General features: G+C 41.3%; 1 protein-coding gene across 2 annotated transcripts in view; it reads left to right on the top strand.

Annotated features, from left to right (window-relative positions):
- Positions 1-26,996, top strand: part of adora1b (adenosine A1 receptor b) — a 32,485-nt gene extending 5,489 nt beyond the window's left edge. The window contains exons 1-2 of one of the 2 annotated variants that reach the window (XM_070839771.1): positions 22,412-22,880; positions 24,601-26,996. In XM_070839771.1, coding sequence (XP_070695872.1) covers positions 22,540-22,880; positions 24,601-25,402 — 1,143 coding nt within the window. In that variant the 5' untranslated portion in view covers positions 22,412-22,539 and the 3' untranslated portion in view covers positions 25,403-26,996. Of the gene's footprint in view, positions 1-22,411; positions 22,881-24,600 lie in introns of those variants that run through there. The other variant, XM_070839770.1, reaches the window with a different exon arrangement.
- The last annotated feature ends 206 nt before the right edge of the window (positions 26,997-27,202 follow it).

Genomic DNA, 27,202 nt, shown 5'->3' with positions numbered 1-27,202 from the left:
TGTCAGAGATCTAAAGAGGTGGAAATTCATGCCCATGGCATCCTGTACACTAAAAATACCTTTATTTGAACAGCAACTTTCATGCAAAGATGCAGCCAAAAGTGCTCCCCAAAATGAGATTGGATGGAAAAAAACAAGTAAAAATCAATGAGGAAAGTTTTGTTCACAATACAATAAAACATTAACAATGATACAAGCAAAGCTGACCCAAATTAAAAGCTAAATTAAAGATAGGTTAGTCTTTGATTTCTATTTAATAATTCCAAGGGCTTATCTAAAATCCAATGGGAGGAGGTTCCACATTTTATCGCCACAAGACTATAAAACAGTCTCACCAGAGTCCTTGTGGGACACTTTAGGAACTTCTTAAAGGAAAAACTGTCTGAGAAACATGAAATGAAAGGCCAGCCGCTGATACACGAAGGTGCTAGATTATGTAAGGCTTTGTAGATAAGTAAAAGGACTACAAGACGTCATGAATAATTAATCTTAAAGACCCCAAAGAAACTGTACTCATAGGACTGCAATATGCTTAAGTGTATCGATGTGCATGACAAACGATGCGTTTGCTCATGACTTAGCAAAGTGCTCCCCATGTGCATAATGCACGTATGTAACAGAATCGCACAGATCTGCACTGACTGTAGATGAACTGTTCAGCTGTTTCCCAACACTGTTACAGCACTCGTGAGACTGCAAAAAAAAAAATTGTGGATGGTTCACTTCTCATTTCACACATTCCCTGTAATATTGTCCAATGGGAATGGTTAGTTCTGCTGTTGTGGGTGACTGCGGAGGTGTTGTGTGTGTTGTTGGTTTGTTGCTAACGGCAACCTTGAAGGGCTTGGCACTGAGCAGCTGCAGAAAGGGGGGGGGGGGGGGGCTTGTTTAGGCCTATTACTGTTGCTGTGGCCAAAATGTCACAACAACACGTTGACCTGCGGCTAATGAGGCATCAGCACGCATGCACACACACACACACACACACACACACACACACACACACACACACAGAGGCCTGAAGCCCAGTGTGAGTGTATTAAATTGATGCAAGCCTATATTTTATTAACTGAGCAAAACAGACAGTTGTAGAAAATCTAGGCATCAGGATGTCGCTCCATGTATGGCTGGTGGTAACAGCTCCTCATTAGCTGGCTCATTATTGATACCATGTGGCAATACAGCCATTCTAGCGGACACGTGCATGTGCTCTCAACGACAGATTGATTTGCAGTAAATTACATGGTAGCTGTATTCACATGGGACTGCAAGACAATCAAGACACTGTCTCTGCAGAATTTATTTACTGTATAAAAGCAGGTGCAAGATCATTTGCATTTCATATAAAATCAATGAAAGAACATTTTTACAGCAGGGAAGGCACAGGATGTTTAATTTCTCACCTGGCCTTTTAGGCTTTGGAAAATCAAACCCTTTTGTTCCAAATATCCTACTACTGCGATCAGCATGACCTTTTTGTCTGCAGGGTTTGCAATCACTTAAAAAGCAAAGTTAAGTCAGTAAATATCAAATATGAGATCACTACCACTCACTTTGATAGCAGTTTAACTCTCATCTCCCCAGCAGGATTAGGCAGCCAAGTAGTTTTGATCTGAGAGACAGAGATCGAGAAAGGACAAGTTAGCAAGTCAGTTACAGTTTAAATGAGAGTGAGTTTCATGGACTGCTTCTCAGATGGACGATAGATTTTAGAAGAAGAAATTTCAGTGTCTTCAGTCAAACTTTGTATGCTGGCAATTGTCGCCACATTAGTGGTGCAGCTCTTTGGGCTTCTTAGTGATAAGTGGCTTTTTTTTTCTTTTCTTTTTGGGTAATATGAAAAGGCAAACTCAAATGTGTGACAGCAGGGTTTTTCAGCATAATAATAATAATAAGCCGATACCTCTGGATTTCCTCTTAGTTGGCTTCCTGGCTAACCCACTTTTTGTTACGCTTTAGTTATCATTTGCAAAAATTGTGGATTCACACTGTGCAATAGAACATAGTTGAAATTATTCATGCAGCTCCAGTTGGGCTGACATAAAAGACACTTTCATGGCATCTCTCCTCGTCTTTTTTCCCCAGGATGCTGCTATTCTTGCTCTCTTTTTTTCAGATGCCTGTGTTGTCTTTTCCAGCCGCAACTCTTTTCATCTGGTTTCCCAGGTTTCTTGGTTCTTAAACCACAATTTTTCTTTTTAATATTACCACATCCTGGCATGAAATAAATGTTAATAACCTTGATAGTTGTAGCACTAATTGCTATGATGATAACACAAGCAAAGCATTATGCTGTATCTTATCCTACAGGCTCAATGGTTTTCTTGTCTTTATGCACAAACACAGCTTGACACAGTGGGATTATATTAAAGGGAAACTCCAAATACATAAAAATGGTATTTTCTGTATATCTACAATACTTTGTAGATATTTGTAAAACAGAAGAACTGCGTGAATATATCGTATTTTAGCCTGATATATGAGCCTTCATATTTCTCTCATAAATCTGCCGTTAATGGCGGTGAAAGACAAACTGAAGAGCTCATAATTTACATAATTTACCTAGATTTTGAAAGAGCCAGATGGGTTCACATAAAAAGAATGCTCAGGTAAACATCCTAGAGTGCTTCCATCACAGAGAGGGGAGTGAATGAAAAATGCTCTTTTATCTCATCTCTCTCCCTCTTCCTGTTCCCCTGCCAGATGCCAATATTTAATGCTTATGGATGGTCTGCTCAGCATCAATTACAGCCAGTGTAAACTGAGGTGATTCAGTGCACGTGTTAGGGCTTCACGGAGGACTGAGGCAGCTGATACAACAGTTTTAAAGGTCATGCAGAGAGGTCTTCATCTCACAGGGGCAGGGAGTGAACTGTAGCTCCCATGTAGAAGTACTTAAAGAACTGTAATGGTCCTGTTAACCCCCAAATTTACAGAATCATATTCTGAGTTGCACTTTATTGGGTCCCTCTGTATAATGAATGCAATCTAGTACAATAACACTGCAATATATTCTCTCTTTGTGGAGCTTGTAATGTTCGACCTCTTTGATACTGTTTTCAGAGACATGATGATACAACTCTCTGGCCAGCTTTAAAGCTCCATTTAGTGGTGTTGTTCGGGACTGCACTGTATTGAGAGGTGTTTCCAATTCATTTAATGTTTATAGCCATTAACCAATGCCACATACCACAGCATTTACAGCCTCAGCTAGTTTGCAACGCCCGTCTATTTTTGTGTCCCCCTGGTTCACCCCTATATAAAAAGGGCTGGATAAAGCATTAAAAATGTCTTAGATATAATGCAGTTCAATACACCAGAACATCAAATGACTGTAGCGGTGAATCAACTCCTTTCTGATGTGTTGTCAACAAAAACTAAGCATTATAAATTCATAAAGTTATATTGCAGGGTTATTGCATTAGATTACAATAGACGGAGTATGAACTGAGCTGGCAAGTCTGCCGTTCAGATGAATTGATATTACAAACATGACCCTGTTATGAAGCAAACAGCTGATGAATAAGAAGACGGCACACGTTCCCATTCCCACAGTCTAAATGCACAGAGCTGCACATTTATACAGAAGAGTGATTTCCAATAATGAGGCTATACTGCAAGCCTTCATTTGTCTTCATTAGCGCATGTCTGGTTAAACAGACTTCAAAGACTGAGCTAAAGTTAAAAATCCACTGAGGCGGTGCACTATTCAGCAGTGTGATGGCATGACAGCAGACCGCACAGGTTAAATAAAATGTGACTAAATAGAGGTGAAACCCCACATTTGTACAGTAGCTCCAGTACATTTATTTATTAGGATAAGAACGAAAACATTTTCAATAGGCTTTCTCTGTCTGGGTTGAAAAATGGGAATTCAAAGGTTAAATACAGTATGTAGGGGTCGCAATTAACCCACTCATGACGTTTAGTTGAGGTTATAGATATTGCATTTAGAATAACCTAGTGAAATGTAGAAACAAAGTGATGCGAAGATGTGATCATATACTCTGAAAGTCGTCTAAAAAAACTTATTAAAAAAAGGGTACTGAAAGATTTTATAAAAAAGTGACAGAGGGATCATGAATCAATTGCCTAAACAAATAATGAAAAATACGTTGTAAATGATTTGTTCCAATAATTAAATTGGTGGCAACAAAAAGGAGCTGTAAACACAACACTGATAAAATGCACACCATGTCAACTTAATGGCAGCAACAAGCACAGGTATGTGAACCAGCCGCTTATTTACACAGCAGGCACAAAGCAACATCATTCATTCGGAGTCATGTTTGTGTCCACCTCCTTTTAGTTCTGTTTTTGGTGTCCAGCGACTCCTGAGGGAAATATCTGGCTCTCTGGCTGCAAAATGTACCATTACGTTCACCTGACTCCGTCTGTTTGCCGTTTGGTGCTGAGCAGATGATGTACAGTGGCTTTTAGAGCTTTTTGTGCTAAAAAAAACAAAAACAGCTGCCTGCTGCGGCTTAAATAATAGATCGCTGAGAGGCAACCAAAACAGTAAATTTAGAAGCCAAACCAAGACAATGAGCTGAAAGATGCTAAATAATTCTGTAAAACTGAGGGAAAGAGCAGAGTCAGGTGATAACTCTCTGTGGGATTGTTCCTATGTGCAACCCTCTGTTTCTTACACAGGCAACAACAGGCAACAACACATGAATACATCATGTGTTGTTGCCTGTTTTAAAAAATATTGATTGTAAACCCTTTATTTATTCAACACATAATGGAGGCCATCACTGGTTAGAAATGAAATGCTGCTCTTGCTTTACATTACATTCTCCTTAGGTGCAGAAGCGTCCTAATCCTAGTTTACACAATAGGAAGCATTTAATTCTGTGGATGTTGCTGCAGAAGGAGGGCAGCAGATTTGCATAGCCTCGTTCAGTGAGATCGAACAGATTTGGATCTACATTCATCTTTCTCCATCTGTTGTGTCAGCTGACCCTTTAGGTAAACACTCTGTCAGTTTGATGGTCTTTTAAGTTTCATCTTATGTACAGGGGGTGAAATATTAATACCTTCAGAAGGCCTCAGAGAGCTGAGGTCTTACACAGGGCTCAAAGTGTTAACAAAAGATGTTTGCTATTCACTGGGGATTGCAGCAGAGAGCAGCAACTGTAGATTACAGAAATAGCAGCCAACGCGCTGTGGAGCTCACTTCATTGGAGCCAACGGAGCACTTGCTCTTGAGTTTTTCAAACGCTATCCCCAAATAGACAAGTTATGATAAATTCATTTATTGCTTTTGAATTTGCTGCTGTCAGATATGAAACATTCTCAGGAGTGATGACAGCAGAAGTCGAGCGCTCAGTTCTATCATTTCCCAGACTTTGGCGCTCGGTGTCAGCAGAAGAAAGCTTCTTAGTTCTGAGTGACTAGTTTTTCTATTGTAGACATTGAGCCAGTGAGACAAAGTCAAACTTCTCCAAGCCAATTCTCTTTTCCAATAAGCAGCATTTTTCAAACAGTGAAATAAGCAGCCAATCTCAATCTCAAGCTGCCAGTGCTAGCTGTTTTAGCTGCGTCTATCTCATTGTCAGCAGACGGCAGCATTCTCATTACCATTTTATGAGGCCCAGTTGGCATGAAGTGCTGTGTGCCTCAAACTCTGATGGAGTGAATTAACTTAAAACAGGATTCAGACATTTGCCCTAGATATTTTTAGTATCTTCTCAGCCTGAGACTGCGGGGACTGAATGTCCAGAACTCAGACAGTAAAAAGGCTAAATCTGTGCCGAAACCTTTCCTGCAGAGCTGAGGATCAAGAAGTTTGTAGATAATTTGACTTTTACTTTAATGCACTTCTCCTTTCAGGTACATCAACTTCAGGCTAGCAAAACCTGCGAATTTGACATTGATATCCTGATAAGGAAAAAAATCCTTGAAAGTTTCAATTTATTGTAGCACCACAAGTCAACACAGGTAAACTGAAGCCCATTTTAAATGCAATAACTCTGGCTTGTTAAAACTAAGTTACTAGAAGGAACTTTTTTTTTGTGATAAGAACTAACAAGCCCTGTGTGCTGCAATGCTGCAAACCATTATCTTGGTCAGTATTGGATTACAGCTGAGAGTCTTTATTAAAATGTTTACTTGGATGAGTGACTTACACCAGTGTGACAACTCATGCGAGTGATATTCTTTACAAATCATCAGCAGCTGTCAGTGTATCATATACTGGGAGATGTGCTTGTTCATCTTGCAGGGAAAGATAATCCCACGTAACGGGGAATGGAAAGACGGGGAAAAAATATATTGCTGGAAAACTCAGCACCTCAGCAGTTTTAAAGGGCTGTTAACCTTGTATTTGTGCCGCTGGGTTTTTTGAAGTTTTCTGAGCCAGTTATCATGCAGACAGACGCCGAGAGATGTGCGCAAACATGAGTAGTAGACAAGCTGTTTAGGAAAGGGTTATTCTTTTTCTGATCATGTCAAGAGTGGAGTACGAATCCCTTAGATCTTCACCTCCATACTCTCTTCCAGAAAAAAATGATTGCTCACATGTTCTCAAAGATATTTCATCGAGTTGCATGTGGGAAGACTGAGCAGCAATAGAGGATATTGCACTCCTACAGTCCCACACCAACCCTCACACCACTCCTTCAGTCATTAAGGAGTGCTTACGCAATTATTGTCATGGACAGGCGAGCTCACAGGGGAGGACAGCAATCATACTTTATCAGAAATCTGCCTTCGCTTTAACATTTTCCTTAAGGCAAGATTTTCTCATTGTGAGGAGCAGTAAGATAGCTGAAAGACAGGTCTGCAAAACTGACTGTGTTTTTTCTTTTTTTTCTCCTTTCTTCACTATTACGGTTCTTTTTCACCAACTTTAAGTCTGTGAGTTGTTCAGTTTGGGGTGATTTCACCTCTGCAAATTGACAGTTGAGCCAGAGGTCCAGTCTTTCTATAACCTTGAGCATCCTTTTCATTCTGACGTGTCAGATTCTGAGACTGAAGAGACGTTGACCTGCCAGCTATTGATTGCAGCAATGAGAGATGCAATCCAATACTCAGCATCCTCCTACTGTCATGCGAGGCCGCCATGTTGACAGTACACTATTTTGAGAGTAGCATGAGTGGGCATTCATTATTCATGTGATCAAGAGCACTCGCTGTATGTATGCATTTTATGTGTATAGATTTTTCATGTTTGTTGCTGTGCAGCATATGTTGGATTTTGTAAGGATGATTGTTATTATATAAGTAAAGAAAAGTATATTTGACTTCACTTAAACTGCTCCTCACTTTCACATACTTTGCTGAGAGTGTGTGTGCTCCTCCTACAGCAGGTTTATGGTACACTATGCTTTTCAGTACAGAAACTTTTCAGACCTTCTCTGCGACTTCTGGTCACCTCATCCACCAGCGGATAATTTGCACAGGTGAAAAGGGCTGCGGAATGAGGTGATAACATGCCATCAGCACTGAGATATCTCCTCCCCCTCTAGAGAGAGAGCTGCAGTTTTATTACACAAGGTTCCTCCCAGTAAGTGAGACAAGCGCTTCTCAGAGCAAGCCGGGTTACTCTCAGAGCTGTTAGTGATGAAGCTGAGACAGGAAAGGCTCTCTGAGGAATACTGCTGCTCGTTACACCTGTCAGCACGTCAGGGTTGAAAACGTTAGCATGTCCTATCTAACTTCTATTAGCAAGTGACATGACATGATGGGCAAATATTGGCAAGGAAGAAATTAAAACACACACACACACACAATGATAGTCACACATAGCATTATAGCACACAAAACAATGGCGCAATTTGGAATGGAAAAACTATTGCAGTCATCAAAAAAAAGAAACGATGTAGGGAGTTAATTCCACCATCACCATTAAATTGGCATTTCTATGATGGCATGTCTGGGATTCGTTTTCACATTTATGGCTCAGCTAAGTGTCATCCTTGATTGTATTCTGATTAAAATGGTGCTTAGCCTCCTGTTGAGAGCACCCCGGAGTTTTACATTTCAGTCCTACAGTTCTAATTGACAACGCCCTCATGTCAGCATGAGCGTAATGCTTACACTGCGTCACAGCAGCGGGTGAATTATAAAACACAGGCTTACAAGAGTTTAAAAATGTGCGTCTGTGGGAGGCTGGTGTGGTAGGCAGGGTACTGTATGTAGCACCAGTACAGAAATTAAAAGATGGAAAGCCAAAAAAAAAAACAAAGAAGATGGTTCAGTGAAAAGAAGATCTCAAGCAGAAACATCACACAGCTGGACAGGTGAAGCGAGAAAAGAAGTTATATGGTGCACGCAAGAGAGCAGAGAGAGAAAGAAGAGGCAAGGTTAAAGAATAAAGAGGATGGGGAATGCAATAGTGTGATAAAAAGATGGATGGCAAGAGAAATGTCCTCTGTGCTAAATCTGAAATTCAACTGGCTGGCTGTCAGCGCAGGGCTGCCATGACTTGAAGGCAGGCGTGACCTGTGATTGGTCTCGGTGGGAGCGAGGGGCTGAGATTGAGGCTGTGGCCAAGGCCGCGAAACGCCTCAGCAAAAGGCAGACACTCTGTTCGAGCAGAACTTGTCCTGTCAGAAACAGAGAATGATAAAGAAAGAGAGTTAGTGGAGAAAGAGGGAGCGATGGATAAAATATTCATCCCAAACCCACCTCCCACTACTGAGATGCAGAGCTTCATTTTTTAAAAGGGCTTCCTCAATCTCTCCCCATCTTGAGAGTGTTGCTTAAAAAGTTTTCCATTAAGAGAACTTGCACTTTCAGTTGTCCAGGTCATTTATAATTTAGCAGGCTTGTCCCATGGAGTTGCTTACTTGAGAGCATCAGCGTGCTCTCTCCGATCTCTTTGTCTGTGGTACAACCAAGAGTGGACCTGCCGAATGCTGTTGATTTTAGATCAAATGTTCCCCTAAGCGCTCTGTGGTGGAGTGTCTAATTAACTCAATTTGACCTTTGGGCATCTAAGTCAATCCCATGCGTTGGATAGAGGAGCATTAGATTTTTCTAGATAAATTAAGACATTCCCTGGAAAGCTTTGAAGAGGAAAAGGAAAATAATTTCTGACAGACTGCACCATTCATGGCTGTGCTTGATTTTGAATTCATGTGAAAGAGGCCAATTAATCATTTACCTCTTCTACACCGAAGCAACAACCTAATAGAAATCCATGTTTACCCTTGATGTGAATAGGTCAATGCAGGTTAACAGGCCTGGATTCGCAGCTCATAAAGGCTGAACACAAATAAATTGACAAAGCACAGAACAACACGAATAAGCTTTTTCTAATACAAAACAATGGGCTATAAAATTATGCTAAAATATGCAACACAGTGTCAGTGTCAAACAGTGACATGCAGGAACGGTATTTACCTGTTGAAAATAGCCTGATGTGAGTGGCCAAACATGGGGTTAAACCTGCGATCACTATTCATGTCACTGGGTTTGTTTATGAAGGGTTCCTGTAAGTAATCAGTATGTGCAGAAGCATGATCCCGATGTCCTGCCCTTGGGTAAGGACCCGGACACTTCAGTAGATCCTTTAAAGAAAATTGATAGAAGACCTTGACCGTGGTATGTTTTATTCATGTGCATTTAGAGTGAAGTAATAAGAACACTTCTAAGACTAAATACAATCACAAATTTTTGATTGACACATCTTTGAATAGGCCATGTAATAATGGCATATGGTAGGGAAAGGCACATTAATGTGGCACTGAAGTATTGCTGGTCTCACGCTTCACTTCAAGCTAACAGAGATTCTGATGTGTGTTTGTTAAAAAAGTCAGTGGAAAATGCTGAAACTGAGACATTGTGTGGACTTGACCACATCAAAAAGTCTGCGCAGATACCTTAACAACACTGGGATTATCCGGATCCAAGGATCATGACATCTGTGTGTGCATGTGTGTTTTGTGCGTGTGTGCATGTGTGTTTCTGTGTTTGTGTATTTGTTTTAATCCGTGTCCTCATTTGTCAGTAAACCACAGAACATGAACTCAGCTGAGACGTTCTCATTCCTCCTCACAGGGCACTGCTCAGTGTGCCGTGCCACGACGATTTTAGGATTGATAGTAACAAAATGTATGAAGGCAATCTGTAACACGGTGTGTGCTGGCTCATGTGCTTCCTGTGAGATGGATGGGCATCTATAAAATCAGTTCTTTTCAGATTATATGGAAGTCATCATGTGAACTAACATAATCCCCCAGTCTTCTAACAGCGACCTTTATATTAACATGCTGCTATTAATCTGCTCATATCTTAACACTTCAGACAGCCGTACTTGTATTATAAAGACATTCTTCTCGCCATGTTCCACCCCCATTGCAATTGAGAAAATTAACGTTTCTTAAAATGTAAATTAATCTGTGTCACTGTTCACACAATCCCCTGAAACCCATTCCTGAAGGCACAATCTAAGTCGCTCCAGCAAGACGGAATCAGGGGAAAGTAAAGAAGTGGAAAAATGGAATAACCACTTTATTTCACTACACATGTACACATTGATTGTCGGAATGCAGTCCAGTTCCCATATCTGCCTTCCCTAACCATGACTGTAATGAGATGTGAACAGAAATGTATTCATGAAACGGTCTTCTCTCACTGACATTACATGCGTGGTTTGAATTAAGGAACATTACAGTAACTATCATACACAGTACATTTATCAGATGGCCGTACAGTGTCAAAATGTAGCATTAGTAAATGATTATCAGCCCACATCATAGATCCACATTATGATTCGTACTTATAGTTTGGTATTTTTCAGCCATTGTGATGCAGCATCAGTGCATCTGCAAACTGCATTCTGTATGCTACTCGGCCCCCAAGTGAACCAGTGACCTTCTCATTATGAAAGCAGCCATAAATCTTTGGAAGATACTAGATAATTTGCCACAGGAAAATCTCTCCACAGGAAAATAATGTTTTATCTCACATTTTACCTCTGTGTTCTGATCTTATAGAAACAAAAACTCTAACAGCTGCAGTTAGTTCAGAGAGCAGCAAAGCCTCTGACTTACAAACGTACACTGGTTTTCAACTAATTTTAGAAGTGACTTTTTTGTTTTAATATTCTAACAGCATTACAGGAAATGAAAAGGGCTTGTGCTACTTAATTTATGTTACTATGAACAAAAACGTAATCTCAGATCCACTGACAAAGCTGTTCTGACAGTTCCCAGTTGTAGACTGAAGCTAAAATATACTAAAAGATTTATAGTTTTGGGCTCGGACTCTGAGGTTAAAAATGTATTTCTACTAATGAGGTTTTGTTTGTTGATTTTGTTCCTGATTTGTGGAAAGTATTTTGTAATTTTGTTTTGCTTCATGAAAAAAGCTTATTATTACATGTGTTTCTTGGCTATTAGCACATAGAGAGGGAGAGAGAGAGAGACCTATAATTAATGGGCAGCGACCAAGCTAGTCTGTAATTGGGGAGTCAACTTAATTATAGGTATTTATCTTGATGAAAATACTCAGTTGGCAGTTGATAATTTATTGCCCAAAGTGGTATTGTATAGGTGAAGTAATTTATTTCGCATTTACTCAAGACTCTCTCAAGAAGCAAACTTGCCAGGCTTATACATGTTTTATTCATTTCCATGGTCTCAACATTAATAGTGAGACAAGCAGATGTTGTCATAGCCAGTGTTTTCTAAAGGGGTATTTCAGCATTTCTGTGGCTAGCGAATATAATGTTTCTCCCTGTTTAATAATTTAACATATGATATAAGGTGGCACAAAGCCTCAGGTTGTAGCTTCAGCTTGTGCATTTGTGTCAGACAGAATCAATTCCTGCACATGAATATGCTAATAGAGGAGGAAGATGCCACCGGCTGTTTCACAGTCTTGTAACACCTCAGCTTTAGGAACACTGAGTCAGTCAGCAGTTTGTCCGCTGCCAGCACTGACAGTGATTGGTTTCGAGTCGAGGTGTGTCCTTAATGCATTTCGGCAGATCTTTGTGGTGACTGATAAAGTCTCTCTCCAGCTCTGTGTAATGAAGCATGAGGACTTTAATAGCCACCGGAAAAGCATCTGTCGATTGAAGGAAATGCTACCGTAATTCTTCTCTCGGAGGAAATCATTTTGGCTAACTCCTCAGACATTAAACACTTTCCTTCCTTTCCACATTGGTTTACATTTATTGACATATTCTGATTTTATCCGAGAAGCCAACACTCCTCATGCGAGTTTCCACCACATTGAAAGCACAGCAGCACACTTATGTTATACACATAATACAACATGGAATAATACAGAACATCCTCACTCGTCAACTCATGCATTTTATTTGTTCATTTGTTTACTCATTTATTGTCTCATTTAATCATTAATTTATTTTTCCATTCACTGATTTGCTTGCATAATTATTTAGCTATTTTCTATATTATATTATTCATCTTTTCACCCCTTCCACCACCAACGATTCCCCAGAATGGAAAGATACCGCTGGCTGGGCCCCAGGCTGAGGGGGGCGTGGACTAGTATAGGACATCATGGCGAGAGAGGACCTGATCCACCTATGGGTCTGGTGGCAGCCTACAACATCGAGAAATAAAGGCAGGATGGACAGAGGAGGAAAAGGGAAAAACAAATAAGTAGATGGTTAAAAGGAGGGATGAAACATTAGAAATGGATAAATAAATGAATGAATTTTGGACATGTCCCAGTTCCACAAAGATGGCTCCTTGTCTCCAGGGCCTGCCCAGAGAGTCCCCCTCAGAGCTGCTCTCCTTTCTTACTCTCTGTCTTCCCCTATGTCCTATTACACACACACACCTAGTTGCATGCACAATATATATAAGAAAATCTAAAAGTATCTAATTTACTCAGGTGTGTCTTGTTAATTTAGGTGTATATTTAATTATTTATTTTAATTTTCTCTCTCTTGCCTTGTCAAGTCCCATATGTGTCTTGAATGATTAAAGCACACCAATAACATGTCACTCCAACACCCACATCCTATCTGGGATTATGGGCCCATACACACCTGCCAATAGGAGGTCCTGATCTTGGAGGATAACCTCTCCTTTTCACTTTATCTATTTTCTCAAGTGTTATTCAATTTCTCCAGTGCTGTGTGAATACACTTGGACTATTCATGCGTAGAAATTTTTAAGTTGTTTGCAGCCATGGTCCAGATGCCCAGGTTAAAAGGATTTGGGGGCAAATGAGGGGAAAAAGTGCCCACTGGGTGGTTTTGCAAAAGCAGTTTCATCTGTTTTTCTTGGTGTTTGCCTCCCCTGCTTCTTTCCACTGAAAACTAAAACATTCAGCTTAACTTAACCACAATTAATGAGAGCTTAGTCTGTGTATGCATGCATCTGTGTGATTTTAAGTTGGTATCACTATACGCTGCAAATGTTCTCTCTACTGAAAATTTTAGAATGCATTAATTCCCGCAGTGATATCTGTTGCCATAGAAACAAACATGAATTCCCATATGGAGGTTGGTGGATGACGGAGCGTGCATACATCAGTGCACAAGGAATGCATTCGGCTCCAAACAAAGCATTTAATCAAGAGCTTTTGCATGGTTGTCACATGCCCCGTGAGGGTCACTGGGTCAAGTAGTAATCAGAATGAATTTCTTATGCAAAGCCACGAAGCAATCTGCATATGAAAATAGTGCACACAAAAAGAACAGCACATACGGTGCGTATACTGTATCCTCTGGGTGTGGAGCACTGGCACACCCATCTATCCTGGTGTCCGGAAGAAAGTATTAGTAAATATTCATGGTTGATGATTGATTTAAGAAAGAAGTAACATCAAACAGAACTACTGTATAATAAGAACACCCCAATCTGTGAACAAATCAGTCAGAATCAATATCAATCAAGAGTCAGCCTGAAACGTGATGATGTATTGAAGAACTGATTGGATGGATGGATGACAACTAAGTTCAAACTGAATCACAACATCAGTGAAATGAGAGTCAAGATGGGATGACCAAGAACATGATTGTTTACATCCTAATCTTCAAAATTGTAGTGTCTTGCATTAAAACTCATTCACTGCCATTTTCCTCAATTAAACTGTGCTGTGATTTATAACCTCATCAAAACCCGCTTACATTAAATCAATCAATCGGTTTCAGTTTAAAGACGCAAGGCACAGTGCACTACACTGATGACTGCCTTGATTATTTAATCATGACAATTCAAATGACAGACTAAAATTGTGCCTGTGCTCATTCTCTTCTGAATGTTAATAATGCATCTTCGTATCTCACTGGGATTTTATCCCCTCGCCCAGTGACAGAAGCGTTCACGTTGCAGAACTCCTTTTATTGCCTGGTGCTTTCCAGCATCCACACACAAGCTAGAATAATTCATTTCGCATTGCTATAATCATTTCCTCTCTTGGCTCCAATAGTTAGCCCTTCCATTTGTGTAAACACACACACATACACCACTCTCCAAATGGTGCTTTATGATCGCAGATCTGCCAACAATTTGCTTCATTTACAGTATTGCTCTTAAATTGAAATGGCAAGTGGCCATAGAGTGCAGGGCTTTATCTCATTAATAAACTATCACACCCCCACTCGGGCCTGAGATGTTTTGAAAGGAACTCAGGGTGGCAAGAGGCAAGACCTTTTAAAATCAATTTTCAGTTTTTCTTCCAGTGAGTGCAAATAGGGGTGAACATGCTATAAAGAATTGACAGGAAAGAAATTTGTCTTTGTGTAAGACAATTTGCCCAAACCTCTCCTCGCTCTGTTTTTCTGAGTGGTTGTATGTTTTTAAGTATCACAGATAGTAATATTTTTCTCCCTGAGGCAATCCAGTTTTAATGGAGAGGCTGAAGATGATATTGGTTTCTGAAGTGCCTACATGTAAACTGTGACTAGCATACTGAGGAAAAATTCTGGATATTATTTTGTGTGCCTTACAGACAATCTGACCATGCTGTTTTTTATTTTCTCTAGTTGTATCTGGAACAGCTTTACAACACAGGCTGACTGCTCGCACAGCCATTGTGCGTGAAGGCAGTGTCTTATTCATAGAGATTTGTCTTTGCTGGAGGCGGTACAGGTAAGAAGATGCTGTCTTGCCCACAGTGTTTGCACCATGTGCAGGATATTTCAAAAGCTTCAGAGGACCCACATAACTCCCTTTTACATATCTGCTGCGCCACATTTTAGACGGTGGATTCTTATGATTGAGAGGTGGTGAACGGGAAAAATGCTGCAGCAAGCCATGCAGGATGGCACGCACTGTGAATATAGCACACATCCACTGATGCAAAAGTATCCCGCCTCATTTATTCTGTAGGCGGAGCAGATGTTGGCCTTAAGGGTACACTGACAAATCCCAAAAGGTTGTTGGTGTTGGGCTTTATTTTATGAACACAGGCCAACATATCTTCCTGATGCACAGCTGCGTGACAAATACAGTAAAGAGCAATTAAATAACACACGTGCCATCACTACAAACACACAAATGATGCTGAGGTGTCGTGGAAAGTATTTTTCTGGGATTGTACGTGCTATGGAACAGGAGAAAGAAGTATCCAGCTGAAGATTTTGATGCATAGATGCCAAGGAATAATAACCCTCCAATTTCTATAATCAGTGTACCTGAACATTTATTTAAGTGTAGATAACGTTTAGTTCTAGGAGGCTAAAGGGCCACCGAATGTATAAACAAATGGATGTAATTAGGCAACTCCTTTCAAGACTACATTAACAAACAATCAATCAGTGCAGTTTTAGAATGAATAGAACGCGGCAATGAGGGGCATTTATTTTATTATGCATGGCACAGTCTGCAGACAATTAGGCAAACACTGAGGCACACATATGCAAGACAAATCAGAATAAATAAAGACATGAAATGCCTCCTACCCATCTAATCAGCAGCAATATGTTTGTGTATGAGGCATCATTCCCCAAAGTATACGAGTCTGTTTATTTGCATTCAAACTGCTGCACATGATAGACCAAGACCAGTCCACAGTTCCAACCCAATTTTATTGTGTTGTACAATGATGGATGTGAGAATATACACAGTCTTTAGTATTCAGCACGCTGAGTACTAGAGCTTCCTGATGCATCCTGCTACAGAATTAGGGGTTATTATTAATTCTTCCTTTTACAACGGCCTCCAAAATTACCGAGCCAACATCAAAGAAGCTGAGGCTGCAGTACGACATCCTCTTCCACGTAGAGTTTTGACCCACTTTTCTTTTACTCGTCGGGACCCACATTTCCAAGCCATCATTTCAAAAGAACATCGAAGTGAAGGCGGCCTGCAAACAGCCGTGCTTAAAAGACACATTCAGAAGCGATAAATGCACAAGAGGCCACATCTAGGCCTTTGATTCTGGATTGACCACACCTCCTAAATAGATTAGATTCAGAATTTTGTCATTAACCCACACATTTTTTCCACCTCTCCCTCCATTTCCTTTCATCTCCTCTGTCATCTATCTAGTCGCTGCACAGAGCCCTAACTGATGCCTCCCTCCTACTCCTCTATCTAATTATTCTCTCTTTCCCTTTCACCGATTCTCCACCAGTTTCCTCTGTGTTGTCTTTTTACTGTATACTGTGCTGAGTTCAATACTGTTGAGGCAAACTAGAACACGGTCCTGATTTCAAAGGATAGTGCTGACGTGTTTTGAAAGCCATAATTATTCAGGTCTAGCTTTATTCCTCTCACTTCCACTGAATATGAAGTGATCTAATTGTATAGCCTGCAGTAATGAGCACTTTATGGAGAATATACCATCATATATTATACTCTCCTAATTATCACCTTTGTTGACAAATTGGAAATTTGCAATCAACAGCTGATATAATATAGAGCATTAATATTTTATGTGCAAGCTGTGATCATGGGAGGCATGTTACTGTAGGCCTACATGCTGCTGTCAAAGTGTTTCCAATTATTGTTATGCAGCAGTAATAAGAACTCATGTTGGGGGAAAAGACATTAAATACTCTCTCATTATCCATATCCTTTCTATATGTGCGCAACCCACAAGGCGAAATTGAGACTAATCATAAATCTTTTCTACATTATTAGCATCGGCTATACCGGGCTCATGCCGGCCAATTTAAGTGATATCAAAAATAGCACCGAGCAGCACAACACGAAGTAAAACCAACTCAGCCGCCTGCATGAACAGGATGTGGGTTCCTCTGTTAAATTTTTCTTACACATTTGTCCACAAATAGCTGTGCCTGTAATTCTATGATTGGTGTGTAGGCTGCTGCAGCTGAAACGTTTTCACCTAAATCGCCTGCTCATGAGTGAGCAGAGTGGGCAGTGTTGGCTGAATATTAAAAATGTCAAGATGCTATGTGTGAATTATATATTTAACCTTGATATTTTGTGAGAAGCAGAGGCAGTGGTTCTCACATTGATGTCTGTTTTTCCGTGTGTAGATGGATGGGGTGAAATGCTGTGGGAGATACACTATTTTCTGCACAGTAATCTTATTTGGAGCTGGTATTGGATGACGTAGACGTGCTCTCTCCAGAGAGCTGGGTTTAGCTTTTGAGGGAGTGAGCCTCCTCTTCACATTTTAGCACACATACAAACACACACTCACAGATCCACAGAGACAAAAACACACTGGGGAATCCCCTGTTATGTTCCAGCTACCGGGGAACCACCATAAGGAGAAAATATAATCTAAGAGCAACCTACCCGAAAACACACTAACATGATTATATTGTATCATAGCCTACATTACTATACACATTTCTAGAGGGAAGATATTGTTAAAGGAAAATATTCATTTGGGAAACATACCTGTTTGTTTTCTCACTGAGAGTTGGATGAGATCGGCACCACTCTTACGTCTGAACATAAATACGAAGCTACAGGCAGCAGTTTAGCAGCCTAGCTTAGGATAAAGAAGCAGGGAGAAACAGTTAGTTTGTCTGAAGGTAACAAAATCCACCTTCCAGCAGCTCTACACTAGGTGTCTCCTGCCTCTAGCTCAAAATAAGCAAATAAGTATATTTTCCAAATTGCTAAACTACTCCTTTAACTTAATGACAGTTGATGTTTGTGAGTATTTGGGGGTTTAAATGACGGACAGATTCTGTAGCTACCCACTAAATTTCCACAGTTTTTAAGTTTTTAATAATTTCTATATCCATGACAGGTTGACTGTAGGCTTTGAAAAAGCATTTAGCCCCTCATGCAGAGAGATGACAGATGCATTACATAATAACATTACAATTATGAAGCTTTTATCCAAAGTGACTTACAATAACTACATTCAGTCATATAGATACAAATCACAAAGCAAGAATCACACAATCCCTCCGTATAAGTTGAACTGCTTCAGGTGCTACATTTGGAAACAGTGAGTGTTTTGAGCGTAGTGCACGGGCTGGGGCGTACGGTCTGACCATGTCAGCCAGACATGCAGAGATTCGTGCTCAGAAAACAACCATCTGTCAGAGTGATATTGATGAGGTGGGTGAGAAATGGAAGGAAGTCAGGAGCAATAGACTGAGGAAGGTGAGAGAGGATACTGTGAAGAAGGTTGAGCAGTGGGAAGTGACCGAGGTCAGTTAGATCCCTCGAGAGGATGGAGGGGTTGCAAAAATATAACTGAGAGGTTTAATGGATTTGAAATCATTTGAATAATCAGAAAATAATCTGTTTTTCTAAAATCCTAGCTACAGCCCTGCCACTAGATTATGTTCATCAGCAGGCCAAATTGAAACATCCCACATCAAAATATCCCACTTTTGATCATAGCAGGGCTTTTTGCATGAAACCAGACAGTGAGCTGCCAGCTAGCTGTTGACATTTTTAATTTTCACTCTGTCAGCTCAAGCTTCATGTGGCTGTGGTGCTTAATTTCCCGGGCACAATGTTGGTACCGGGCAGGCAAGATGATGTGGGTCAGCCAGCTGACAACTCTTCCATCAAAATCACCATGTCTTAAAGGTTGTTTTTCTCTGTGTGAAGTACTCTTTATGTACCGTATATGATTATGCTCTCCAGATGAAACATAAAGATACTCAACTAACAGGGGAGGCTTAATTGTATTTTGGTGAACTGTAACCCAAAATCTGGATCACAAGGATAATGAAGAGTTTAATTAAGACAAATGCATTTGTCCTGCAGTCAAATGTGCAGTATTTATTTCCATAAAGTCACTTGTTTAATGCTATGAGATCTATTACTCCTGAGATAATAAATTCTGCCTTTTCTAGCTGTTCTCATTCGGCTTTGTGTACAGCTATTTACGATGATCTATGAATCAACTTTAATATCATGACATTTATATTAATTGTGTAGAGGCTGTATTTGTGTGAGAAGTGTCTCTATGGAGGAGAATAATGTTCTCAGTATATATCTGTTTCTTTTTTGTCTGTGTTGCACCACTTTCTGGAGAATTTCCATGTAAATTACAGAGGGCCACATTCATGCCCAGCAGCAGTAATCGTTTAGAGGCTGTTTCGGCACTTGTTCGATTGTCCAGGGGATACATGCGAGTGCTTGAGTGCTCTAATATTGCCTCCTATCTGAGATTTTCATTGAAGGTCTTCTTAGCAATAGAACCAAGGCTATCCATCTTGTGTTGTTTTTTCCAAGAGTATCCCTTGTAATAACACTGCAATTGTATTCCTTGATGGCCCCGGTCTTGTTTGAAATGGCTAAACTGTTTTCCTGGAGGGAGTCCTGGCTAATAGGACGAGGTCCCAAGTCTTTGGTAGTTTAAATTACGTTGTTGCTGTCTGGTTCTGCTCTCTCCTGGGAACACAACTGCAGTTCATCGCCGGGGCTTTTTTTTTTAATGACTGAGCAATATTGTTTTTGAACCCCGTTCAGCAGACAAGACACTGGGGAGGAAGACACTGTGTGATCTTTTCTCATTTGAATGTGGACATGGCTCAGTGCTTAGTTCCTCATCCACACAGCTGAAGCCCTCAAATGAATTGTGCTATGTCAGAACAAAAAGGTCGAAGGGTTTTGTTAAAAGCTGTCAACCTCACAACTGAACAGTTTCCTTTTTGCCAATCAAAAAGGGGCTACGCATAAACTGTGGGCATGAGTAACGGCGGAGACATCTCTAATTGTGGACTCAGCAGGAAATGAGCATTGAAGTGTAGAATCTGTCATAAAACTGAGCTACACTGCCCTTCACTGGTCACACACCCTCAAATGGCAAAATCTAACGTTTACTGATGCATTTTCTCTTTTCATCCCTCTGAGGACCTGACAGTCAGTGTAACTGAATGGTTAGTCATAGATGTACTTCAAGGCTGTTAAAATTCATCCCCAAAAGGCCTTGATAGTAGGAAAAGAAGTCAGTATGGGGTACAGGGAATGTTTTAAGTCTGTATATCTATTGCTTTATATATCCTCTCAGCTCTATGCTGGCCATGTTGAACAAGATTGTGTTCTCTGCTCTAACTCTGTAAGCTGCTAAAAGGAGAAACACAATTAGAAAACAGCAGCAGCAGCCTGAAATGATGGATTAAGCCTCGTTCTGGATCTCTCTGCTACTCTCAACTGAGGCTTGATAAACTCTAACAGTGGAATTTGTACAGATTGAAAACTAACCGAAAAAATTCCGAGAAGAAAGGAAATGCATCCTTGAAGGTAAGGCTTATTTCAAAGAAACTAATCAGAATCTCTCTTATCTGTCAGCCATATTGGCCTACCTGTGTTATCTCACACCATTTCCTCTTCAATGGTTGATTTCTCTTGCATTAAAAACATGTTTATGCTCATTAAAATGTCACAAGTGTGTGTGGTGCCAATCACCACAAGCTGACCATATGGCTGCTTCCTTCCTCAATGCGTATTGGCTGACCTCTACACCTCACGCTGAGCTCTCTGACTGTGGCACTGGTCACAGATGGAAACTGTCTTCAGCGGAGCTCATGCTGCCTGTCGGCCTTCCTGCCATCACACACGATCTCCCAGTGTGAACGCTGGCCACAGTAATACCCTGATTTGCCTTTTGTTTTTGTTTCACGCTGAATCACATGCCAGCTTTCAGCTGAAACCCATAACTTCCACTCTGCCTTCACATCCAGTCTACACAGTCATTCCTGTCTGGATGTAAAAAAAACAGAGACCCTGCTGTGATCAGACAGCTCACACAGCTGCGTGCTGTTCACCTTTGAACCACCGAGTTCACTCCTGTATGTTTACAACGCTTGGCTGCTCAAGGTCCATTGTGTGATTCTCAGAAAGTGATAGGACTGGTTATTGTGTCACTGGGATCCTGCTCCTGAGTGGTCAGAGGCAGGAAATATTATTTTCACAAACCTCTTAGAAAGCTGCAGATGATTTTCTAAATGGCTGATCAATAGATTTAAATCAGTCATAAGATGCCCAATCTCGTTGTTATAGATTTAAAATTAGTTGGGAGGATAGGCTTGGCCTCAGGCTTAGAGTGGAGGTCTTTGAAGTGTGTAGCACATGAATAAATTTAGAATGACCTGAATATGTTTGTATAACAGATTCATGCTTCTTCTCTCAGGAGTTTTGAATTAAATGAAGTGTGTTGGTAGAAGGAAGAAACGAGAAGTAGGGTTCATATTTTATGCTTCCATAATTGTCTGCTGTTGACTCAGTCCTTTATCACTTAGGTATTGTATATATGCTACAATGATCTCTGCCATTTTCGTCAGCTTTATCTGTGTTATTTTTCTGTCAGCTGTGGCAGTTCACTGCCTCACCTCTTATCAGAACAATGGGCAGCAGAGCAAGGTCCCTTAGCATTTGAAAGGGCGTGTTTCTGACAGGCGTGCATGGCGTTTTACAGAAAATAGGTGCGAGTTCATATCACCTCTGCATTACCTGACTTCGACGGGACGGTCCCGCAGGGGGCTGCAGCGGATTTATTTCTGCGTGGGGAAAAGAAGCAATCCTACCAATCAAAGGAAATAAATGTGCGACTGAAATCAAGATTTTTTTTTTTATCACAGAAACAAAGACAGAACATGTGAATGGAGTAAAAAAAAAAAAAAAACGGCGAGAAACCAAACGGCTATTCTCGGCAACTGCATTATTGCTCTTCGTGGAAGCACAGCGAGGGAGAGAGAAAGGGGGAGCACCCGCCTGAGCAGGAGCTGCAACTGTGCACGCTTTCACCCAGAAGATAGTTTCTCATTTACTTTGCTAAAACAAATTTTAAAAAAATCTTTTGTTGAATAAAAAACGTAGCCTGGTGATGATGAAGCGTCCTCTTGGATGAATCTGAGCGCATGGGAAGGATGCTGCTTGGAGCAGGTGTATTCAGCCAAGTGGAGGCGCAGGGCGCAGAGCAGGAGCGACGCACAACAACCGCCGGACCACAACACCTGCTCCAAAGGAAAACCCCCCTCACCCTCAGATATGCTGCTGGTTAACGCGCTTCTTCCATTCAAAAGAGCTGGATTTTCCTGCAAGTTCTAGCTGGTACCCAGGAGATTGTGGGCACCGTGAAACTGATGGACACGCAGCTCATTTGGAAAATACTGAACTGACTGAAGGAGAAATCAGGGACTGCTTTGGATCTCATAAGGCTGCTTCACTGAAATCAATTTTGTTCTTATCAAGGACACAATCATCTGCAAGGATGCCCGGAGCACTTCTTTCAGCGCAGTCGCTCTACATAGGAATGGAGGTGCTGATTGCAGTCGCGTCTGTAATCGGGAATGTGATGGTGGTTTGGGCGGTAAAAATTAATAAGTCGTTGCGAGATAACACGTTTTGTTTCATCGTCTCCCTGGCTCTGGCGGATATTGCAGTGGGAGCCCTCGTCATCCCTTTGGCCATTACTATCAGCATCGGACTCCAAACTCACTTTTACAGCTGCCTGCTCGTGGCGTGCACAGTGCTGGTGCTGACTCAAAGTTCAATCCTGGCCCTCCTGGCTATTGCGATTGACCGTTATCTCAGGGTCAAGATCCCGACCAGGTAATGAGGTTTTGAAATGAGATGCACAGATTCTCTGATTCTCACTGCCTGTAGTCAAGCTTGAAAGGTGATGGTGATAATTACGTAGAAGTCACTGCAGCTCCACTGCTGTGTTCCTGGGCATTGATTTCCTCATGGGTCTTGTTTCACTTCACAGGATGCCTCCATCCTGTCAGTCCCTTTATATGCATATAGATATGAATCACCAGTGCTGACATGACAGCCAACTAGAGCATGGCTGATCAACCAACAGCTTTAATTAGCCCCTCTGTCCTCAAGATTGTGGAAGAGATGTGCGGTGATCCAATTAGTATATTTGGGGTTGGGTTGTATACAGAAGAATCATTCTGTGTTTCTGGAGAGCACAAATGAGGTCAGGTTTGCCTTCAACGATGTTCAGTCTCCCTTCTTTGTTTTTGCTGAACGGGACCGCCAATGGTTTATTACTCCTGCTTCAAACAAAAGACTGAAAAGACAAACCTAGAAGAGGGGGATTTATTGCCAGAGAATACTGTGTGTGTGATAGCCTCAAACTTTATCCTCCTGCCTAAGACCCCACTGAGTCTTCAAGGCTTATGATGGCAGTTTATCTTGAATTCTAGCTTTTGGCTGCTTAGTCTTATGTATAAAAAACCATCCCAATGGTGTCTGCTAGAGACTTACTACGCCTCTTTCCCACAACTCATTTGTTATTGAGAGTGAGAATAGTTAAAAACACAATTACAGCATGATGGCAGCGTTTTGCTTTTAGTCAATGATTAATCAACACATTGTGTTTCTTCCACACCATACCACCACAAGGTGCCGATTTTCTCATTTTCTTCCCACACTCCCTCTTGTTAGATCAGTATCTGAACTCCTCCGAGGAGGCCGGCTCCCAGGCTCGGGGTGTGAATAATAATGAATAATAATCTTCTTGCTGTTCTTCAGACACAGACCTAACTTAACACTAACATTCCTAATCAATACTAATCCAAGACATGGCACCTGTGACAGCTGGGCTAAATTGCAGGGTTTTGTTTGGCTTCAGGCTACATTTCAGCAAAGGTCAGGTTATTGTAATGCTAATGTTTCCCATGCAATTACATTTGTAAATATAAACCATTAGTAATCCAGAAGGGCTCAGGCGTTTCGCTACACACTTTCCAACATGAGATAACAGTTTTTATCCCTGCCTCGAGGCAAGTATCAGGCTGAGTCTCTCTGTGTCATTTCCTGATCACTCAACAGCACTGATACGATTTTAGAGCCCCTGCACCTCTTACTTTTTCCATCTCCTGCTTCTTATCCATGAAACACAAATAAACAATGACGAAGCTAAACCTATAAAGGCTGTTGTCGAATGCCAACTACTGCAGCCTGTGTCTGCTGTTTTGCACAAATAAATTAGCAGGTAATATTGAGCCAATTCTAAGAGCTATAATTCAGTTCTGCCCCGAACAAAAGAAGCATGAAAAGTAGCAGTGCTGCAAAGGGCAAAGGGTTCGCTGATATAGGTTTGCAGAGACTGTCGTCTTGAGGTGGAGATATGGACTGGAGGAAGCTGTGTGTAAAGTGTCAAGGAGCTTTGTGTTTTAAACAACAACTGTGTCTTATGGATCGCACCTTTTGCCAGTCGAAGGACAGTGCCAAAAATGAAAAATGAAGCAAGCAGAGAAGCATGCATGCCCTGAAAGCGCTGTGAGAGAAAGTGCTGATACTGTGTTGTTTGTTCCTGCAGGTACAAGCGGGTGGTGACCCCTCGGCGAGCGGGACTGGCGGTGGTGATATGCTGGATGGTGGCGTTTATTGTGGGGCTCACACCCATGTTAGGCTGGAACAACCTGAGTCGCCTCCAGCAGAACGGCTCCATCAGCTCCGACCTTGTTATCACCTGTCAGTTTGAAAACGTCATCAGCATGGACTACATGGTCTATTTCAATTTTTTCGGCTGGGTGCTGCCACCACTGCTGCTCATGCTGGTCATCTATGCAGAGATCTTCTACATGATCCACAAGCAACTTAACAACAAGAAGTTCACCACCAGTCACGCAGACCCCAACAAGTACTATGACAAGGAGCTGAATCTTGCTAAATCGCTGGCTCTGGTCCTTTTTCTCTTTGCCATCAGCTGGCTCCCCCTACACATCATCAACTGCATCACGCTCTTCTGCCCTGAGTGCAAGAAGCCCATAGTCCTCCTCTACATCGCCATCCTGCTCACCCACGGCAACTCTGCTGTCAACCCAATTGTCTACGCTTTCCGCATTAAGAAGTTCCGCACAGCCTTCAGGAAAATCTGGCATCAATATTTCTGCTGCAAGGACACACCAGCTCTGGAGATTCAGCCCAGCGACAGGAAAGAGATGCCCAATCCAGAGCCACAGCAGGCGACGGCCCCGCAGCCCCCGCAGAAGGAAATCCTAAAATCTGATCCACCAAACCAGCAACTGCCTCCACCCGAGCAGCAGCAGGACCAGAGAACCGAACCACCGCAACAACCTAAAGAACATCCGCCCTTACTGGAGCAGAACGCAGTCTAAGCCAAGGAACAGAGCTCAGTGCTGGCTGGGAAAATAATGATCAGTGCACGAGCATTGGTTCTCTCCTCATTTGAATGTAGTCTAATGAGGAGTATGAAGCGCTACAATGAGCTGTAGTGACTGAGGGGACTTGGATCATGAGCCCCAAATAGTGGATCATTTCTCTTTACTCAGGAGGAGTGGATTTATTGGCAGTTTGGTTAGAGACAAAAGGGTATCTATACATTTGCAATAAGACAAGTCTTTTGACAGTGACTTTCTATCTTAGTAACAAACTACATTAACAACATTAAGCTTTAATGTTTTGTTCATTATGGTCAAACAGTTGGTGTGAACATTACAAAACGTGCAATATAAGTTATTGTGGTTACTGTGTGTATGTTTAAACTGGCAGTGGCTGAGGAATATGAATGTATTAATAATGTAAATAAGGGACTGTTGCAGCACTGCTGTGAATGCTCATCTCTTCTACAGGGTCTTAATCGCACAACAGTGATAGAGCAAATGGCACTATGTGGGAGATTTTTGCAGCAAGGAGGTGTGCATGTGTGGATAGAGGGTTTTGTAATCCCTTAACTCTTCTCCACTGGAGCTAAGTCTCTCAGTGATCCAGCAACACTGGTCCATTACTGAGGAGATGCACAGGGATAAGAAACAAGCAGCTGGAGGGAACTGGAGGTTTTTACCTTTTAGAGGATGCGTGCAGGAGACTCCTGGCTGCAGGATGGCAGCTACTCATGGGGGAAAAAAAGACAAGATGCACTTAAAGCTTGTGTTTATCCAGCCCCCATGCCAGCTGGTGGGCCGTGCAGGGTTTTTCCTTCTTTTTTTTTTCCTTCCATGGACTGATAATAACCTTATCTCAACTTACCACTAGACACAGTGGCTTCCATGGCCTTATTCAGTGTTTTAATTAGTATGGACCGGACAAGAAAAGACAACCTGAGGATTGTGACTATCTTTATTACACTGTAAGCTCAGCATTTTGCATAATGCAAAACTGGGGCATCTGTAGATTAGTCTTTCAACTATGTTCAGAGCCACTGACATAAAGACACTGTAAGAGAATGTAAAGTAATTCTGTTTTGTCTCTTGTAAAGACTCAGAGCTCCGGCCAAGACAGTGCACTGTTGTTCTCCTAAGTAGGTGACAATCTCTTATGTAAGGTTGAGATATTTTTTATTGCACTCTTGACAAATATGTCTCGACCAGGAGTAGGCGGTGAACATTTTGATGCTCGGATGGTTGAGAAGACAGTGTCAACAGAAACCTTAATGCAATCCACTCAACCTGTATCTTGATTTGTCTAGAAAGAGTATAGGCCAGGTGGACTGTACATACTGTAACACACACTTGAGGAAGAAAGTGGACGAATAAATGTATAACACGTGCTATCTATAGGTAATGCTATTTACAACTTAGGTTTACAGTTCAGATTCCAGTAGAATAGTGAAATAAACATATTTGTGATATAATTATTTTATGTTATTCAATAGGTTGATGTATGACCTCTGGTGCAAATGTGACTACGGAGCACACAGTCCAACCTTGTCTCCTAGAAATTACTTTTAAGTACAACTAATATGAAACAGCAAATATGTTTCGTAGGAAATGTCATGTTTTGTTGTTTTCTATTGACATAACGAGGAAATGTTGTTAATTACATTTTTAATTAAATAATTCCTAGGAGAAAGAGTTGCACGGTGCACTCATCCAATCATCATCAAGCGCATCACATGCCGACTTGTATGTGAAAGCTGTCGCTAAACTCACTCAACTCATTGTTGCAGTTTTATGGCC

The sequence above is a fragment of the Pempheris klunzingeri genome, chromosome 11, assembly GCF_042242105.1.
Source record: "Pempheris klunzingeri isolate RE-2024b chromosome 11, fPemKlu1.hap1, whole genome shotgun sequence".
Taxonomy (NCBI): Eukaryota; Metazoa; Chordata; class Actinopteri; order Acropomatiformes; family Pempheridae; genus Pempheris; species Pempheris klunzingeri.
Note: the sequence above shows the minus strand (reverse complement) of the source record. Positions and strands in the feature narration are given on the sequence as shown.